The 21,347-nt window shown below is 43.3% G+C and overlaps 1 protein-coding gene and 1 non-coding gene across 4 annotated transcripts in view; both read left to right on the top strand.

The window, feature by feature from the left end:
- ZFHX3 (zinc finger homeobox 3) overlaps positions 1-21,347 on the top strand; it is a 272,637-nt gene that overhangs the window by 224,788 nt on the left and 26,502 nt on the right. For 2 of the 3 annotated variants that reach the window (XM_034940594.3, XM_008954876.5), the window contains exon 5: positions 5,087-5,194. In XM_034940594.3, the coding sequence (XP_034796485.3) occupies positions 5,087-5,194 (108 nt within the window). The remainder of the gene's footprint in view (positions 1-5,086; positions 5,195-21,347) is intronic. The other variant, XM_034940595.3, reaches the window with a different exon arrangement.
- Positions 12,950-13,009, top strand: LOC112437447 (U7 small nuclear RNA). The gene has a single exon (XR_003026055.3). It is a non-coding gene; the product is annotated as a U7 small nuclear RNA (small nuclear RNA).

Consider the following 21,347-nt stretch of genomic DNA (forward strand, 5'->3'; position numbering starts at 1 on the left):
AATCTGCATTATCCTGTTAAGAGTTAGGAACAGAGGGACTAGTCTTAATCATTGATTGACTACCCTTCCTTCAAGCTTATAAGTGATTCGTAGAATACCCGCCGTGGACATGTCACTCGGCCCCCATTATTTGGGAAAATAGTACCTTTTTTTTTTTTCTTTTTTAAACAGCTAGAACATTTTCTTGGGTGATGCGTTTGGGGAGTGCATACAGTGAGGTTGCGGGGTTGAATGCTGGCTTTGTGGTGATGCCACCTCTACTTTTGGCTTCTGCCTGGTGCTGGTTTCACGAACCAATCTCCAGGTTGTTCATAAGATTGGTGCAAATTCCCATGGGGCTGCCAGTTGGTATGCTCTCCTCCTTCAGGAGCAGATTTCACCACCGATGGGGGAATTGTGCAGTCACCTTTACCAAGATGCTAAGTATAAGGTATATTAAGAGATCAATTTGCATTTGTGGTCAGCAAAACCACTTTGATTGAAGGGAAATTTTCTGGGACTGGGGTATCATCCCCTTAACTGAAGCTGTCCTAGGAAGCTTTCCCCTTTAGAAGGTATTTATCTGCTGGAATTCTTGCACTTCAGGGCTCTGCACTTAGGAAGCCTGAGTGATGAGCAGGCTGGATTTTGCCAAGCACTAGTAAGTAAGTGCTATCTGGGAGAAGCAGTTGTAAAAAGGAGGTGGTGATGGAAAGAGTTTTGTTTTGTTTTGTTTTTGAGACAGGGTCTCACTCTGTTGCCCAGGCTAGAATGCAGTGATGCAGTCATGGCTCACTGCAGCCTCAACTGCCTGGGCTCAAGTAATCCTCCCACCTCAGCCTCCCAAGTTAGCTACGACTACAAGCATGTGCCATCACACCCAGCTAATTTTTGATGGGGTCTCACTCTCTTGCCCAGGTTGGTCTCAAACTCCTGAGTTCAAGCAATCCACCTACCTCGGCCTCTCAAAGTGCTGGGATTTACAGACATGAGCCACCATGCCCAGCCAAAGAGGTTTTTTAAAGGCCTTCAGTCACTGTTGAACATGGAAATGAAAGGCAGAAGGGACCCTAGGAAGACACTGCAGTTTTCCAATATTTGCTTTTATTTCCTTAACTCTTTAACATGAAAACACATACAGGAGGGGGTGCTCCAGTTTGAGGCTACTGTGGGCTTCCTTAGGGGTTTTAGAGACACCTTCTCTGGTGTCTTCTAAAACACAGAGCTGTCTGGGAGGCATTGGGCCTGCTACCTCCTGCCCAGAACCAGGGCGGGACTAGGGGAGTGGGGATGACCTCCTCTCCCAGGTCCTGGCCACGCCCTTGGGAAAGCATTCCTGGTGTGCTCTGGTTGGGATTGGAAACACCATTAAATGCTTGAAGGAGAAGATGGTTTTGATTTGTCTGTTTCAGCCTTAAAAATGGCACAGTGGCTGTTATGTGTCTTGGTCTCTTTTTCTGTAGGAAAGACAGGATTTTCCAGATAAAACTGATCATCAGTCCATCAGGTCTTCACTTCTTCCCACCATCTGTCAGTAGCTAATATTATAGGGGAAAAAAATCTGCAGCCTCTGTAATAATGACCCAGCCAGTTGCCAGTGATTTCGCAGAAGAGTGGAGAATGCAATCCATGATCTGTGGGGAAAAAAAGCAAAAAACCTCCCCTCCATTCTGCAGCATGTGTGTATCAAATCTACATTCCTAAAGAGAACAAGGGCTAGATAACAGCCCTAGGAGCTTAGCGTGTGGACGCAGATCTCTGTTTCAAAGCGGGATGCTATTTCGCCCCTGGTTCCCACGTGTTTCCAGGGCGGGAAGACCAAGCCCTTCCCCAGGCCTGGCTCTTGGTAAGCAGCTTGCTTTATGCTTTCGGAACCAATAAAACACACCCTGCCTGCAAAGCATCGTGGGCCTGAGCTGTCCAGACAAATTTTCAGTTTGCATCTCTGTTTTTTAATCATTTCTCTACCTTTATTGGTATTCAGAGCTCACAGTTTTCCGGTTACTGTCAGCCTGGGCTTTCATCCATTTTAAAGAGCTATTTTTCCTCTTGCTGTTGATGATGATGGTATAAAGACAGATGGTGTAACTGCTTATGAATGTCCTATTTTATTTCTCCAGGACCAGACAGTTCACTTGAAGACATATATTATTTCCACATGCTCAGGTTAGGCGGTCCAGACTCCTCTGCCTCCTGCAGCCAGCTGCCCTTCCGGGCCTCGCCATGCGGAGGGCGACACCTGTAGGTCATGGATGGAACTGCAGGGATGAGCTGGCTGGGCTGAATGGGACCTGCTTTTTAGGTGGGGGTGGGGGACTGAGGACACTGATCCCCTTGAAAGGGAGCTGGCTTATCCAGGATTTTCCTAATCATTTCTTCTTCTACCACGCATAGAACAGCTTTTTAGTGAATGAATCACAAATGATAATATTAAACCTAGGAACTCAAGAAGAGGACTTGATTTGTAAATCTTTAAAAAAAAAGAGATAAGCAAAAGAAGTTCTTGAAATAACCTCTTTCGTTGATCCTCTCATCGGAACTCAGCCGCCTTCATTTTCTGCTTGCAGTAGGGCAGGGAGGGAAGAAAGCAAAAGCCCAAGTGGGCTCACAGAATGAGAGCTCCAGGAATATTCACAAAGCAACATGCAGTTTCCGTGCTTGATGCATCAATGATCTGCTTATACATTACAGTCTCTAGCTTCTCAACAGATTTGTTTGGTAAGGCTCAAAGAATTGGGGTCAGTGTTGGGTGACTGTGAGTTTTTAGTGCTCTGCTGTGATAGCTGCAGGCTATATAATGTGCTGGCTTGGAGATGGCCCCCCAGTGGGTAAATCCCTTCCCATGTCTGCTGAGCAGCACCTTCAGACACTGCACATCACCATCTCAGGGTGTCCTGTAGTTTGTAGGTATCAGACTGTCTTCATCTAAGGTGGTCATATGTATGCACTAGAGATGAGAGGCCATTGAGCCATCTCTTTGCCTAATCAAATTTGATTATCCCATTTATGCTGGAGATTGCAAATTTTTGTGTGTGTGAAAAATCAGACCTTGGCGATGACCTTGGGCAGTAGGATATAAATAACTCCTACAAGCTTAGTGTTCCAATAATGGAACAATAGGCATAAATGTATCAACACTACAGATATTTTGTATCACAGCATGTATTGGGACAAATAAGGGTCCTTTAAGGGACCTAGCTCCTCTGGGTAGACCGAATGCAATAATATTCATTGACCGCACGCTGGTATCACCATTCAAAGATGAATTTTATCATTATAGTGTTGAACAATTTTATTGAAATCCTAAAAATGTGCACAGAACGTCCCACCTGGACATAATGAAGATAGTTCCTGTGTCACGCTGTGTAATTTGTTATTACTCTACTGACACCTATACATGTTTACTAAATGATGTATGGTGTCAATGTGGGGCTCTATATCTGATTGACTTCAAGCTGTGGTTGCCTGATTTTTCTCTGTTTGAACTAAGGGTAGGGTAGGGAAACTTCATGTTGACTTTATTGTGCAGTGAGACAAAGAAGGAGACATAGAAATTATACGTGGAATCCTGAGTTGGAGATGAAAATAAACAGTACCGTATTTCACCTGTGTTCCCAGTGACTGCCTCATAAACTCCCTCTTGGTGGTAAGGAAGAAAGAACGTTCCGTGACACTAGTTCAGTTTTCCAGACCTTGGACCTCCATCATCTCTTGAGTCAAGACAATCTGATTCTAAATAGACATCTTCTTCCTCATTGTTTTAGAAACCCTTTGAGACCAATTTACTTTGTACTCCTATTACTTCCTTCGTGAGATACATTTAGAGGCTGTTTTCTAGACAGTCAGAAGGCATGACATTTAGAAAAATGGAAAAGTAGCATTGGGGTAGAGGCTGTTTTCTAGAGGGTCAGAAGGCATGATACTTTAAAATACTGAAAAGTAGAATTGGGGTTGGACAGACCTCTGGTGGTGCTGGATAGAGGCCTGATCCAGTGTTCTAAGCCAGACCCAGTACTTCCTTGCTGGGGTCTGGTCTACTGACAGATGTGGGCATCCTTGCCCTCACGCCTGTGTACCTGAGAAAATGTGCTCTTCACAGCCTCCTAATAATTTCATCTTTATTAAAATTATTTCACCTTGGTTTGTCCACTTTATTCATTCCCTTAGCCCATTCTTACTGAATGCATGTTTTGGATAATGATTCGGAGGGCCAGGAAAGCAAGAGAAGTGTCTCCCCTTCTTTCCCTCAGCATCTAGAGTATCTTATTCTCTTCTTCCCCACTTGGCTGAACGACATTTCACTTCATAAGCAGCCTAGCGTTGGCAGCCGTCATTCTGCCTTCACTGTAGCACTGTGTACTGAACTGGAGAGAGGTTTCCTGCATTAGTTTTAAACCCATAGTGAGTGAAGGATGGAATTGCTTCAAAAAGAAAGTGTATGACTCTGTTACAAATTTTTATCCCTTACTCTACAAATCTCACTTCCCACCACTGCCTCCTGGCATGTTCACAAGATACCATTTGGTTTCTGGAACTCTTCAAACTGATGAACTCATATCACTGATATTCTGTGACTCTTCGCAACCTGCATGACTTCCAACAATTTCCACACACTCTGGCACATGCATAGGCACTGTGAGCCCTGTGAGGGGTCAGTGATTGGGGCTGGTCTAGGCCAGTACCAGGAGGCTTTGGGAATGGAGCTAGGCATGAAGTGAACAGGTGGCCATGTTTTGCATTTTCAAGTGTAAAAGACTTGCATGCAACTTCAGGGATTCAGGTGGAGTTACTGCTTCAACCAGGATTGGTTTTTCAGTTAGAACTACTCAAGCGAAGCATTCAGAATCTATCTGGAAATACCTAATGGCCACACATCTGGAGCGAGTCACAACCTCATACCAACTGTTTACCCAGAAGGAAAGTCTCCACTGCTTACCCAGACCTCGGTATATCCTTAGCACAGTCAGTCTCCCAGGGGCCTCTGGAAAGAGAAGGGGGACGAGTCATTGGTGTCTGTTTTGTCATTGGCAGTTGTTTGCAACAGAGGCCAAAAGTCCTTCATCTTCTTTTTATTTTTAACCCTTGACATGTTTTTCTTCTGTTTCAGAAGAAGCCATTGAAGATGTTGAAGGACCCAGTGAAACAGCTGCTGATCCAGAGGAGCTTGCTAAGGACCAAGAGGGCGGAGGCGAGAAAGACCAGGGCAAGTGGACAGGTAGTGTGTGTGGCTGTCCTTGAGCCTTCTAATCTTTCCTTCCCTGGAAGAATGGAGCTAACAAGTCAGGGAGCGGATACATCCTTAGTCTGCCCAGAAAAAGGATGAGTGGGAGGGAGATTTCGTTTGCTTCTTTGAGCAGTCACCTTTATTCTTCTTTATTATACTACATTATACTGTAGTTTTTAATGGTTAAGCTTTTTAAGTGGCACCAAAGCCAGCTTGCTTATTGAGTATCCAGGTAAGTGCCAAGCTGTGTGCAAGGGCATCTGGGTGTTGGTCACATCTCTTTGGTGGCTCTTCACCAAAATGCCCTTGATGTCATTCTTCCTCTATTGAAGGTCCAGTCGCTGGTCCCACCTGCTCCCAAGGCCAGTGGAGAGATTTGTCATGTGGAACTTGATCAGGGTCACCCCTGATTCTTAGCCTCAAGATTCTCTAAGGGTCAGGCACAGTGGCTCATGTAATCTCAATACTTTGGGAGGCTGAGGTGGGAGGATCACTTGAGCCCAGGAATTCAAGACCTGCCTGGGCAACATAGCGAGTCCCTGTCTCTACTAAAATTCAAAAAAAAAAAAGCTGGGTGTGGTGGCACACACCTGTAGTCCCAGTTACTCGGGGGGCTGAGGTGGGAGAACCACTTGAACCCTCAACTGGAGGTTGAGGCTGCAGTGAGCCCTAATCATGCCAGCCACTGCACTCCAGCCTGGGCGACAGAGTGAGACTCTATCTCAGGGAAAAAAAAAAAGAAGATTCTCAGCTGAGAGTAATGGCTCACACCTGTAATCCCAGCACTTTGGGAGGCTGAGGTCGGCAGATTGCTTAAGCTCAGGAGTTCGAGACCAGCCTGGGCAACGTGGCGAGACACTGTCTCTACAAAAAATTAGGCATTGTGGTGCACGCTTGTAGTACCAGCTGCTTGGGGGACTGAGGTGGGAGGAATGCTTGAGCCAGGGAGGTCGAGGCTGCAGTGAGCTAAGATCATGCCATAGCACTCCAGCCTGGGTGACCAAAAAATAAAAATAAAATAAAAATAAAAAATTACTAAGGGAGTCCGCAGTGAAGGGTGGTCTTTGTCCTGCATTTGGGGGCCTGGGCAGGGCCCTGCACAGGTGGTGCCTGCCCTGCATATTCTTCCTGTCCTCCCCCTCCCCCAGGGTGAGCACTCATGTGCTGAAATCCACCCAAAGGGGAGACAAGCAGTGCAGCCAGGCAGGGGGACATCTTACCCAAAGCAGAAGACATTGAAGAAGCCAAGACAGGAAGTGCTATTTCTGGAAAAACTGGTGTTGAGAGAAGGAGAACGGCCATTTCTCAAGATGATAAGCTTTCTATGTTGAGGGGAAGAAGAGCTGAGACTAAAAAAGCTTAGGGTTTTTGAGGAGGAGCAAAGTCATTTCAGAGAAGACTTAGGGGACAGTTAAGCCTTCTAGAAAATAATAAGAGGAAATGATGTGACGGGCAACAAAAATGATTTTATTTGGTCAACCTAATTCTTACTACCATTATTAATATTACAATACTTTTGTTTTTGAGAAAATGTTTACTTTCTGGAGTCCGTATTCGTTGGGCCTTTGTTACTTTTCCAGGCGTGACTGTTCTTAAATCATGTTCGGTGTTGGCCTTCACTATTTAAACAAGATACAGAATCTTGGAGAGAGGCCAGAAGAGAGCAATGAAAATGACTGAAGGGCTGAGAAATATTGCCTTTGAGAAGAGGCTGAAGAAATGGGTCATTCAGCCTAGAAAAGAGAAATTAGAGAGGTAGTACAATAGTTCCCAGATATCGGGAGGGATACGAAGGGCGGGTGATGTGCCACTGTTCAGTGTTTCCTGGGAGACACAGAGAGGGCCATACTGCAGCCGAATGAATGGGCAGCACACCAGGTGGACTCTACTGTCCACTGTGCTTAGCGTTCCCCTTCAGACTGGCCTGTGTGGTGTCCAGAAGCCTAAACTCCAGAAAACAATGAGGGTCAAACACCCTAGGAGGATGTGTAAGGTAGGACCGAGGAGTGGAGGATGGACATCTGTGCTCAAAGGAAGGCCCTGAATGTAGTGGGGGACGTATCCTCCTGTGGGGCTTTGCCTGGACCAAGATCCCAGTTTTGCCTCAACGTTGAATGAGAGCTAAACAAATGGTTCACACGGCAATTAAACAGATCGCCAGGTGAGCTGGGGAAAAGGATTTCACAAACACAGTTTGAAGACTGGGTGACCTTCTGGGCCATCTGTCCTGTGTTGTCATGATTTGGGTGCTTGATTTCTAATCCTGGCTCTGCCACTCATTAGCTGTGTGACCCCACTCAAGGTACCTTGACCTTTCTGTGCCTCATTTTCCTCAGATGAGATGAAGATTAAAAATAGTACCTATTTCTGTAGGATTGCTACGAGGATTATTTGACTATGGGAAGCTCCGAACAGTGCTTGGCATGTTGTAAGCTCTATGTAAGTTGTTTGTTTGTTTAATGGTTTAGTGATATATAAGATGAGGAAAACTCGTAGCAGTTTCTCTTTGGGTCCTCTGTTGGAAGGCAGCATGTGGCTCCTGGGAATTTTGAGCTGAGGGAGGAGCAACATACAAGCATTTAATGGGATCGTGCGAATGATGTTTGGTGCATATGTTTCGTGCATTTTGTGTGCTAAGGGCACTACGGAAATAATAAACAGGAGCCACCATTTGCAAAGTCCTTACTCTATGTGCTGCCTTATGATAGCCACTCTATATGTGCCTCTCTAATCCTTCCAACCAGTTTAGGGCAGGCTTTGTTGAGAGCAGTTCAATTAAATCTTATTCAGAGTGTTTCTGATTCATTGGGAGTGTGTCTTCACAGCACTAGTGGACATGCTAGGCAATCAGGAGACTACTAAAAGACATAAAATGAGCACCATAAAAAATGAATGTCCTTAATAAGGTTCCACTTTCTCATGCATTCATTCAAGCAACAGGCCTACTTAATCTTTACTTCCAAAAGACAGAGAGAAAATGAATGAATGAGTGATTGAATGAATAACTCAGAGATGCACCTTGCCAGCTGCACAATAGTAAAGAGAGAAGGGAAAATTCTTTCCCGACTCCTGGAAATGATCCTCTTTTGATCCGAAGCATAATTTTGTCTATAGTATCTGAGTGTGTAATGACAGGCTTTATTAAGGTACTTGGGCCGATTTGATCTTGGAATCGATATAGGTGCCAGCAGCCTCCTCTGAGCTTTCTTCTGGATCCTTATTATTTTATATGTATTTTTAAAACTACGTTTGTTCTATTCTCTCCCTAAATTGAGCTGTTCCTATCTGATTACATGTGACGGGGAATGCTTCCTCCTGGCAAGTAAATAAATAGTGATTTCACAATGTGTTATGTTGATTAGTGGCTGTTCATAATGCGGATTAATAATATTTCAGATGGGCCTGGATAATTGGCATTTTCTCAGCTACTGATTTTGTAGTTTTGGGGTTTGTGCAGGAATGGGTACTCTGTACTGAACACTTTCAGCTATTTATTTCTACATTTGGAGTGGGCCTCCTGGTTTCCTTTTTGGGGGTTCCTCTTTGGGATTCTTTTATTCAGATGTCAGGTCTTTTACCCTGGGTGGCAGCACAGCAAGCAAGATAGTGATCTGAACTGGGGTTGGGTCAATTCCACGATCAATGGCTGAGTCCCTACCCCATGCGAGGCACTGGGCAGAGTTCCACTGATCACAAATTCAGTGAGATTATAGGGCCTGCCTTCAGGGAATCTAACATTCTTCTGGGGATTTCAGGAACGCCCGTAGTCTTAAGACCGATATTACTATAGATCAGTGCTGTCGAATGGAACTTTTGGTATGGATAGAAATGTTCTGCATCTGAACTGAACAATACCATAGTCATTTACCACATATGGCTGTTGAGCCTGCAAAGTGTGGCTAGTACCACTGAGGAACTGAACTTTAAATTGTATTTAATTTTAATGAATTTAGATTTAAGTAGCCACATGTGTGGCTATAGATACCCCAAAGGAACAAAACTAACCCTGAAAGAATGCATCATAGGTACAGCAACTTTCTGGTAATTATAACGGCTGCATAAAGCTCTAACCCTGTGCCAGGCACCATTCTAGAGCTTCACACCTGTCCTTCCCAGCAGGCATGCCATGAATTGCTCACAGGTACACAGGTCCTGCTTCATCTGTTTATCCCAATTTGCCATCATTTTCTGTGTGTGCCATGATGTGAAAAAAAGGAAGGTAAGAATCTCTAGCAAGTCGCCAAAAGGTATACAGACAGGTTCAGATTTACACACTGGCTTTTGCACTTATTCTAACTTAGGACAGAGCCCAAGCTCTTACCAATATACCATCTCTCAGAGAAGGATCATTTTCAGTTTGATCATTAGATCTAGTTTTCATCTATGTCTAAGTATAAGGAGTAGCAGTCTCCTGACATTGTACAGTGATTATAGTAACACGATAACCACCAGGATGTTCAAAATGAACTGGATTATCAACCATGGATATATGTCTTGTAAGGAGCTGGCGTTGTGCTCAGTCTGAAAGCGGGATGGTGATGTGGAAAGATTCTAGATTTGGAGTCAGGAAGCCCACCAGCCAGCAGATGACCTTGATTGAGGCACTTGGCCTCTTTCGGCTCAGGTACCTCCTCTGTGAAACATGGACAGGGGATATCCACTAGTCCCAACCGCCTGAGAGTTCCAAGAGGGTGAGTGGTAGCACATGAACAGGCCCTTGGGGGCACATCTTGTCAAGGAAAGTGTGATGTACTCCTGTGGGCCAGTGAAGGGTATAGGAAGGTTCTTTGTTCTCTTCCCTAATGCACAGCCATGCCACTGTCCAACTTTGTGGTTTTCTCTTTTGAAACATGAAAATGACCCTTGTTCTCTTTTACCAGAATAGATTTGAATGTGTGTATTCTCGAATGAAGAGCCCCCCGTGTCAGCAACTGAGCAATGATTAATGCAGTGATTATCCAATTAATCATTAATTGCAATAAGTTAAGTGATATACAATTAATGTGATGCTTTATCACCAATAATTAGGGGAAAAATTGAACTCTTGGCAAAGAATCATAGCAAGATGGTTATTTAATTCCTGTAGTCGTCATGGTTTCCAGCCACAGAGTACCAGGCTGAGTCTAGTTAAGGTAATTTGGGACGAGATGACCAGAGGGTATTGGTGCTTTTGAAAAATGCGGGTTGGAGGGGAAGCAGGGAAATAGCTCAACTTGAAATGACACCACAGTAATGCTTCAAAAATCCCTGACGTTCATATTTTTGTAAATTTTTGAGTTAGAATGGTAGTTTGAGTGTTTTCATTTTTCTAAAGGATTGGCCTGAAGGGATTTTACTTTATTAATTTTTTTAAATCTATGATGCTCACCTAACACAGCAATTAGTGCAGTGGAGCGTCCCTGATTTGAATCTATAGAAGATTGCTATTAAAGGAAGTATTAATGGGCTGGCAAGGTCTGGGTGACTGTTAGGGAAAAGTACGTTTATGGAATATGCTGCTGGCAGGCATGATTCCAATCGGATTTGACATGTTTAACATAAATGTATAGCGTATGGCTCCTGCTGCATATGAATAATTCCTACAGACCTGCTGCCTTTCTAATTACTGAAGCTGAAAAAAAGCAGGTCAGTCACATCCTGGTGCAAATCTATTACCAGCCCTCCCCCTGTTTTCCCTGTTGTTTACAGCTTTGTATAAATAGAGATGCCTTTGTATGGGGAACTTAGTGCCTGAAATATAATCTGTGACAAAGAATGGAAAGGGGCTGAAAAAATACTTTTTTTTTCGTTTTTCCAAATTGAGTCTCTAAGGACAAAAGAAGGTATGTGCTGAGAGGAAACGTGTTAGGAAAAATACAGGACTCGTAGGAGTCAGAAGCCCTGGGTTCAAGGCCTAATTCCGCCACTAAGGTCACTTGCGTGACCTGAGGTCTCTGGACCTCAGTTTCCAAATCTGTAAAGTGGCAGGTTGGACCAAATGGGTTATTAACAATTCTGGAACTTCATAAATTATGACTGGGGGAGGGACAGTTGTAGAGCATTATAGAATCTTGGAGCATATTAATTACTAAAGTTGGAATGCTGATAACTTTCCAAGATTTCTCTTGTCTGTGGCTAGTTAATATACCCTGGATAAAAGGCTCAAGGCTTTCTCAATGGAGGTCAGGCAGCACCAAGGCTACTTTTCTTGATGGAATGTCTGAGCACCATATGCCCTTACCTAGTTCTGTGTTCTTGGGACAGACACACTGTGTTGTCAGAGGCAGTGTGATGAGGACATCAACAGAGGAGTCCTTGGAGACTCACATGGGTGCCTTTGAGTGGCCACCCATATCCCAACCCTGTTGTTGACTAGAAACCAGGCCATTCAACACCACCACCATACCTCTACAAAAATCATTTTGGCCTAACTCTGTATCTTTCTGGTACTTGGTTTCATTTCTCCACCTCACCCAAAAGTAAATTTGTCTTTGCAGTAGGATGCATGTGAGGGAATATTGGGAGCCCATTTTGCGTGGCCCCTTTGTGGTTCATGGTCCTGCCAATGGAAACCATTTTTGGTTTTATGTTTTCGCACGTAGATTGGAATTGTGTGACTGTGTCACCTTTTCCAGAGTCAGCTTGTGCCCCCTTCTCTCACTCCCCACTCTTTTTTTTTCCAGGCCACTTTCAGTATACTTGGCTGCTTAAAGTCACTGCAGGCAGAATTCTGTCTCACAATTGAAAACAAATCATGAACTATTTTTATGTTGGGAAGCCAAAATAGATACAGGCTGTGGTGTATATCTGGACTTGCCCAAATTCCAGTTAATTCAAAGGTCTTGGCTTTGAGAATTTATGTTGTAAGTCATAAGAGAGATAGGGACCACATCAGTTGAACAAATATTTTCTTGCACACATATCTAAGGCAGGTACAGGACATGCAAAAAAAAAAAAAAAAGAACTCACTTTCTAGAAGTGTTGTCATATGTAATCACAATTATGACACAGTATAATGAGAACTATCATCAAGGTGTAGATAAAGGGCAGTGAAAATGTAGATTAAGGAGCAAATCATTGTTCATCACTATAGAAAATACCTTATAGATTTGCATATTATTCTTACAGAGTGGCCATGTTAATCTTGCCTGCTTTGTTCCAGCTTTAACTTTTGTGCCGATGGGAAAGTAACTCTGTTATTATAATCATGATTCTTTAAAAAAAATACCATTGTGCCTTTCCATGGGGGATATTAGAGCACGTTCATTAGGTTCTCATATTCTTCTTGGGTCCAATGCTACCTTCGTTTTGCAGCCTCAAGAACTAAGCCTCACAGATTGGGAACTCGGGTGTCAGAGTTGCAGTCAAATCCCAATTTGCCTTCTGAGTCAGATATATTTTCTACATTATAAAGCCAAAGAACATGTAACATTATCACTTTCTCTAGTTTTAGGAAGGTTGGAGGAGGAGAACTTAAATTCTATGCTTCTCTTGTTGTCAGATAGAGTTTGTCAGCTGTTTATGGTTAGGAGCTATGTGGCAACCATTGATTTTTGTAATCCCCAGCACCTAGCAAGTGCTTAATACTGTTTAGATGTTTCATTAACAATCAGTTGGTAAAATAGCATGACATAAGTACCTTTAAGTCCAAGTTATTCTACTTTCTGCTTTGTAGACATTAAATCCATGGGTTAATAGGATTGTTTCATCCTGGTATAGAGAAAAGACAAATTTAGGGTGTCTTTGCTTGTCTTAAAAACCAAGTTTCAATGTTACAGGTTTTAGAATTTGTCTAGCAGGCTTTCCGCTCTTCATTGGAAAGCCCATAAAAACGAAAAAATAAACAAGTTTCTCCCCTCGTTCTATGGTTTTATAGCCCCACCAGTATTATTTCCCAATCCTTCTAAAAAAGAAACCATAGCAACAAATGTTTGCGCTTTCACTATGTGCCAGACTCTGTGGTAGGCATCATATGCCTGATCTCTGGCTAGCGGCACAGAAACCATGTGTAGACAGTGTTATCCCATTGACAGATGAGGAAACAGAAAGCTCAGTGTAGTCAGATAGGATGCTCGAGGTCACACAGCCAGGATGTGAACCAACTGTGACCAGCGCTACAAAGTATTGTGCTTTATTACCTAGCAAGGGGGGCTGAATGATGCCTTCGGGTAAAGAGAACTTGGCCTTAGGCAAACAACAAGTGAAAAAACATCAGTTCCTGAGGAGTACCTGAAGGTGCTCCAGAACCGCCTCCCCATGTCTTCACACAGGTCACTTATCCTAGGCCTTTGGAGCGCTGTGAGTGAGCTGAATGTGGGAACTCAATGGAGACGGAAAGCAGCACTGATATTAAATATAAACATTACACAATGTAGGGTGTCTATCTCTCTGTACTGTACAAAATGCCAAGAGATGTTGACAGTCTTTGTAGTGCTTAAATCTGGAGGGGAAAGTGGAGAATCATTCCCATTTTCCACCCTTGCAGGGACCTGAGTAATGTCTTTCTTCCCTAAGTATAAGTTCTCACATTTTCCTGTGGAACCTGACTAGTAAAAAGAAACCCTAGGTGGATCATGAGGGAAGGCCAGTTTGTAAGGTTCTGATAAGTTATATTCAGCAGTTCTCCGTGTCTGTCACCATTCTGGACACACACCCACATTTTACCTGTTTATGTTCACAAGTTCACTTTCACTCTTAAAATTTAGTATTTTAGGAAGATAGATTTGGAATGGAGAAGAAACCAGAAGAATATTGTTATATTGCAGTGTCTCAGAGTCTAGACTGTGTTGGGGCTCAAAGACCCTAACTAACCTAATTATTGTTTGACTCGGTGGAGACTGAATGGGCCTCTGTTAATTAACTTTGGCTGGATCCCAGAATGACTCGCATGCGACTGGTTTTGATCTATGTCCTGCACCTCTGGGCTTTTTCCTCTGTTGGTCCAAAGGTTTCTGAGGTTCCTTCCCACTCTGGTTGTCTTCACAGTCCTGTAATAAAGCCACAGGGAAGCGTGATAAGTGCAGACCCCCTAGTGTGTCCCTGGACTGTGGCCACCCATCCTCACAAGATACCATGGCCATAGCTGCAGTAAGCTATGCCAGGGGAAGACAGCATATTTTGGGGGAACCAACAAGAGGCCAAAGACAGGCAGGTTGACTCAGTACCTCAAAGTCAGGAATCAGGTCAAAATCAAAATCAGGAATATTTAGCAGGCCTCCAAATCCTGGCATGAGCCGGGCTCACGGTGGCAGTCCAATGCCTATAATTTATTAAACAGACCAACAGCTGATGTTGGTCTAAACCAGGTGGTGGCTCTGTTTTGACTGGTGGTTCATTTGCAAACCTGACACAGAGGGAGCAAGGTGTCTTGAAATTGAAATGTGGAATGGCCTTTTGAGAACTCAAATCAGTGTGGTTAAGCAGCCTTATGCATATTTCAGCAAGGAATTAGTGCAACAGATTGATGTCTCTGATGTAGGGCTTAGCACTATTTTTCTCCCAAAATACGCAGAGCAAGCAGCAGCACCCACCGGTCAGCGTGTGCCCACCATCCCACCTTGAGGCTTCCAGAGCCTGCCAGAGAGGCTGCTTCCTGCAGAGAAAGCAGAGGCCCCACAGAATGGTGCCTGAACCCCCATTCCCAGATGCTGACTTGTGCAAATGGGGGCTAGCATAGATCTGTGCATGCTTCCAGGGCTAAAGCAAAGAGGGCCTTCAGCTGCTGAGGCCTGCAGGTGCCTGACCGAGGGAAGCCAGCACTAAAAAGATGCTTCCTCTTTCTGCAAGGTGGAAGGAGCCCACAGGTATTTGCCCTCTTTTCACAGAGGCTCTCCAGGACAGGACATGTGGAAAGAAAGAGATTTCCGTAAACAAGGGAGTCTGTCCTTATTCTGGATTACGCTAACAGAACACATGGAGCTTATTCCTTCTGAATTTCTGGTTTTGAAGGTGTCTGCATTTGTTTTAGAGTAAGCAGGTGGCCTGAGGGTGTTTTAAAACATCTAGGCTATGAGACCAAACCTGGCTATCATCCCTGAGTTTAGATGAGAGTATCATGTCATCAGAGCCATTTAAAGTGGACTGACAGATTGGCCCATGCTTGCTGGGCCCTCTCATTTAATTCTAGTTAGACCACAAAGCAGCGTGGTTCCTACCTATTACAGAAAGCCTTGGCTCTGACCACTGTTCTCAAAGTGTCGTCCCTGGACCATCAGCATTACTTGGGAACTTACTGGAAATGTACATTATCTGACTCAGACCTACTGAATCAGAACCTTAGGGCAGGGGCTGTGATCTGTGTTTTAATGAGCCCTGCCTGGGAGTCTGACACATTCTGGCATTTGCTGAACCTCAAGGCTGCGATCTCAGTGACAAGCGTGAGGTTTTGAGATCGACTTCTTAACTAGACAGTAAGTCCTGAGCCCTTGCTGGGTTAGGGAGGCATGGAGCTTTCCTAAAGGACAGGGAAGGTGTATGTCTTGGTAGATGTAAGCAAGATTGGGGGTGGGGGAGAGGGAGGGAGGGAGGGAGCCGGAGAGGCAGGGTCACGATGAAGAGTGATGGAAGACCTGGAAATCTTTATCTAAACTGCGTAATAAGTAACACCTGGGTGAAGTGTACATGGGTCCTCTCTATGCTGTTCTTGAGACTTCCTGTGAAGCTATAATTATTTCCAAACAAAAAGTAAAATCGTAATAATAACAACTAAGAGCTGCTGGATTTTTAAAGTGCTGACCTATTTTGTTCATATTTAAGTTGGAGAAGAAAAATAGCCTTTCCCTGAGTAACTCTTATACCTATGTGTAGTATAAGTCAAATTTTCTTGGAAACCCTTTTTAGAAACAAAAGGTCTGTGAAGTTGATAGAACCTCTGTGTCTTGCCATACCTATGTAGGCATATTCTACTTTTAGGGGTAGGTGTTTTCTAGGGATATACGGGAGCGAGATAGCTTGCATTTCCTTAGAATAAGACTGTGTTTTGAATAGAAGGTTCTTAACTTCACCAGGCTGGATGTTGAGACAGATTCTGCTTCTTTGATTGGGGAAGAGAGAAGCCTCAGTTTCTTTTTAGCTGTGGCCTGAAGACCGCCCCCTGCTGAGTGAACATGTGCGTGCATCTGCTTCACACAAATCCCCTTCCCCTCTTCCCCTATTCCTCTTGGAAACATCTCTAAGTGCTTGGTTGGAGGCAGAATGAGACCATGCATGTTTAAAGACCAAGTTGGCAGGAAAGCAGATTCTTTAAAGGAACTGTTGTTCTCTCTATTGGGGGAGGAAGAAAATTTAGCTAGATCTTTGGCCACTTATCAAGTGCAGTAGCTCCACAGGAGATTCGAGTAAGAAAGCCCAGCCTGTCCTCTGGGGAAGGAATTGCAAGCAAATGCCAAGAGTAACTCTACTTTCAATGAAAGTCAGATCACAAAATCCAAAAGCACAGATGACCCTCTGGAAACATTGCATTTCTGCTGTCTAGTGGGAGCATGAGGTATGAGAAGCTGAGAGAGAGGAGCTAAGGGAAACACACATTTCACCTTCCATTTAATTATAATTATGAGCTGAAGGACCATTTTCAGATCTGGTGATACATCTGTGTCTTGTGTGTTGGAATAGTTATCCCAACTCAGACATTAAGTATGGAGCTATGTGAATTTCTTTTTTCGCTAGTCAACGGAGATAGAGAAAAGATTGTTGTAAATTTCTGGGGCAGGTGGCAAGCTGGTTTACGGAATGCAAGGCGATGAGAACCTCTGGTTTACGGAAAGTAGCATGAATTAATAATCATTTAATTGGCTCCTCCATTATGTTGCTGGTTTGGGAGATGGAAGTTTAGATGGAGGGGCTGTCAGTGGTACTTTTTAGCTAAGAGTCTGATGGTTGAGAGGTGGGTGTGGTGGCTGCCTTTGGATTCTCCACAAGGTTCAAGTGTCAGGCAGCATCCCAGACCCTCAGTGGGCTCACCTCAGGACACCAAAAAGGAAGAGGATCAGCACTTCGGTGATTACCACCTCCAAGAGTCACTCCACTATGAAGAGATGCAAAAGAAACTTCCCAGTAATGTGGACAGCTTAATGCCTGCCCAGGATCTCCCCAAGGGAGGGAGGCCTCTGGCCAGAGGGAGAATGGTCTGCATCGTAGGATGCAGCCATGCCAACAGCGCACTGGTGTGTTTAGTGATGAGAAGATGAATTTTGCTTAGGAAACACAGAAACTAATTCTACCAGTATGTTGGTTTTCTTGGAGGGCAAGTGGATATCTTGAAAATGAGGGACCTTAAGGTTCCATGTTTTACTTCATTTCCAATTTTTCTTCAGGCTTATCTTTGATGAAGCAGCAACTCCACGCCTTACTTGGCTTCAGAGTTGTACAGAGTTACTAGATGAGAAATGAAGCCTGTGTTGGCATTAAGTCCACTGGGATTGCAAGCACAACTCTTAAGTTTTCTGTGGCCAGAATTTCAGTGATTCGGATGTCGAATTTGTTAGCAAAGATTGGGATCACATGAGAATTTGTTCTAGCAAGAATGGTTTTATCAGATGAAGTTATAAGGGACTGTGAATGTTGAAAGGCTGTGCTTCTACCATCTTTGTCCACTTGACAAGTTTTCTAAGTGATACTGTTCCTTAAAGTAAGTCACTTCCTACATGAAGTTTTGCTAGCCATATTTTCATTATTCTATATGCTTACAATGTAATAAAACCATTTCTTGCAAATTCCAAACAAAACTTTGCATGAATGCTTATCAGCTCTCTTCCCTATTCCCTCTAACTAACATGAGTAGAGGGGTAACTTTTAAAGTAATTATTTTTAGAGGTTTAATACTTCTAAAACAAATATGATAAAATCAAAGGATATCTGGAAGTTGGTGTCTCCATGCATAAATGATTTTCCCCCTAAGGGAGCCATGTATTGACAACTGTGCTTCCCTTTGAAATGAAATTCTTTTGCCTAGAATGCAGAGGAGCCTAAGAGGATAAAATAGACAATCATGAACAGGTTTGTTTCTCTCAGTATTTGTCTTTGTGAGTTTTAGTTGGCCAACTCATCACAGAATGAGGAGAAGTGGTGGCTGTTGGCCCAGAGAGCCGACTTTTGAATTTTCTGAACTCCGTAACAGGGACATGCTAGTCTTTCCTGTGCCTCATCAGCACGCGTTGGGTAGGGCCACCATAACACTAACAAGCAGAGCAAGTGCTTTCTCACTCCCTGGAAAGTCTGTGTGGCATGGAATCCATAGCTCACGTCCTGTTAAGTTTGAGTAGGAGTTTGACCCAGCATTTCGTTGTCACAGTATCCCATTTACCTAGCTTTATAGAGTTTGTCATCTATAGCGCATTCAGTCACATGATTCCTTACCACATTTTTATCCCCTTCGAAATCCCAGGAGCCCAACATGTTGCCTATGGAAGATTCACTGAGATTTAACACATATTTTCATATTTTATAACTGCCAAAATGAGAGAACTTGCTTTTACCAGCAAAGTAAAAAATACCATCTGATGTTTTGCACAGTATAGAGCCAATACCAACTTTTTCATGGACAGTTGAACTTAAATGATAACTGTAATATTAAAAATAAAATGACTATGTGAAAAACTTATAAAGTGTTCCATGATGTCATCACCTAAAGGCAATGATCATTTTCTTCTAGTCTTTTTTTCTAATACCTACTTTTTACATAGCTGTAACATGGAATAATACACATTTTATCTTCTTTTCTGATTTGCATTCTCAATGATTTTTCCATATTGCTTCATAGCAATCAGTTTTAATGTCTTCTAATACTCAGTAGAATGGCCATACCATTGTTTACTTATACCATGCCCTATTGTAAGATATCTAGATTGTTTCCAAATCATTTTGTGATTATTGTACAAACCACTAGAGTTACTAACGCTTCAAGTTGTTTGTTTTTTTTGTTGCCGATGTAAACCAAAGGTTCCAGACACCAATTGTCTAAACTATGTCTTGTCTCTGGAGTGCATGTATTTCCATTTCACTTATGTGACATCATCGCAGGCTTAAAGTGACCAGTAATTGATTTTTAAAAGTGTTTTGTATATTGTGACATGTCTTCTAGAGTTTAAGTTTAGAAAAGCCTTCAAAGTGAGAAACCACAGTACTTTCTCTCTTGGTATTCATACAGCTTCATTTACTTATGCCCACGATGTATGCTAGTGACAGAACTGAAGTAGAAATTGATTCTGAGACTCTGGCCCTTTTGAAGCTGCTCAGAGAGAAGAAACTTGAGAGAACCTCTGACTGTGGCCTGTGATAAACCCTCATCCAGCATAGCATGTTGATGGAGAACTTGCACAACTCTTTTTTTTTTTTTTTGAGACAGTCTCACTCTGTCACCCAGGCTGGGGTGCAGTGGCACAATCATGGCTCACCGCAGCCTCAACCTCCCAGGCTCAGGTGATACTCCCACCTCAGCCTCCTGAGTAGCTAGGACTATAGGCACTTGCCACCACGCCTGGCTAATTTTTGTAATTTTTGTAGAGATGCGGTTTCACCATGTTGCCTAGGCTGGTCTTGAACTCCTGGGCTCAAGCAATCTGCCCACCTCAGCCTTCCAAAGTGCTAGGATTACAGGCGTGAGCCACAGCACCTTGCCAGAACTTGCACAACTGTTTGCCCATCTACAGAAATGGTGTAACGACTTTGGTACGATGTCTTGATAGGGACTGACATTTTAATGTCTGAGGTCAAGCAAGGGAGGGGCATGTGTCAGCCATAGTTAACTCTTAGGAGCCATCCCCACATCACTCAGGCAAACACAATGAGATTGTAACTGGGTGTTTATAGAATCTGTTATAAGGATGGCATTGCTTTATCTTTAGAGAAGGGGCCAGTGAGCTGCAGGTGGCCAATATCCACTTCTAGACAGATTTGATCTAATAAAGATGCAGATTGTCCTAGATAGAAACTAGATGAACCTGAAGTTTGTGCACCAGTGGATGCAGCATTTCATGTTAAAGCAGGGCTGTTGTATCACTGGGAAGAAAGAGAAATGAGTGAGCAATTGGTGATTTTATTTTTTAAAACACTTTATAATGGGTCCTTAGCTCAAGCTCACAAAAGAAGCTTTAGAATTCCAGAGCAGTTTGAGTTTGAAAAAAAAAAAAAAAAGAAGTTCCCCTCTCCATGCAGGGGGAAAGAATAGTGGCTTCTGAAACCAGAATTCTCACCTCTGCAACCTCACCACAATTCATCATGTGTTCAGCATTCAAGGAAGAGGATGGACTCTTTGGTCCTATGAGGAAACTAATGCTGCACTGGGTTACTGTGTTTGCTTTTCAGCTCTGGGAGAGTGAGATGAGTTGGGTGGTCTCAGCCTCGGTGCCCATTCATCCACACTATTGAGCAAGTGCACAATTGACTCATTCCATAGTAGGGGGCAGGCAGATTGAGGGCATTTACAAGGCAGTCACAGTCCTGTAAAACAGGTGTTGTTTTTAGTCAGGCAGAGTAACAAAAGGATGGGGATGCGTGTATGGAATAGAATCTATGTCTTAGTTTGCCTCTACTGGAAAGAGGAGCAGATAGCAGCTTTTTCCTAACTATATATACCCTGAGCCTAACCTAATGCCTACTGATTGGAGTTCACAATAGAGAAGGTAAAGAAATGGCTGTGACAAATAAACATTGGAAGTATTATTTGATGCCCTCACCCACCCCATCTTGATAATGCATTTGAAGAGTTAATATATAGAAGATAACCACTAAGCAAAAATCAAAATGATGGAGAATAAGGAAGTTTCTGGGGGCAAGGGAACTTAAGTTCCTGAAACATTAATTAAGGACTCCAAATGTAGATGTATTCAGGAGCGGCCCATCACACTGCAAGGTCTCAAACCTGCAACGCGACGTTCCATAGGATCAGGTCTGAGCGGGGCCAGGAGATGGGAAGTAGGCCATGAGGGAACTGGTCTAGAATGTTGCAGCACCTAGTTAATCGGCAGCCATTCCATCACATTAAACATCCAGCCGTCATGTATTACCTTTCAAGTGAAAATGAATAACTCCCATTAAGAGCAAAATGGGTTTGAAGTCGATTCGAGACAGATTAAAATACTGTTATGAATGTGTGTGTTGGGAGGAGGAGGATCTGTGTGTAATATGCTCGTTCTTGTACTTTTTAAATAATAGATGTCCTACAAACTTA

The sequence above is a fragment of the Pan paniscus genome, chromosome 18 (assembly GCF_029289425.2).
Source record: "Pan paniscus chromosome 18, NHGRI_mPanPan1-v2.0_pri, whole genome shotgun sequence".
Classification (NCBI taxonomy): Eukaryota; Metazoa; Chordata; class Mammalia; order Primates; family Hominidae; genus Pan; species Pan paniscus.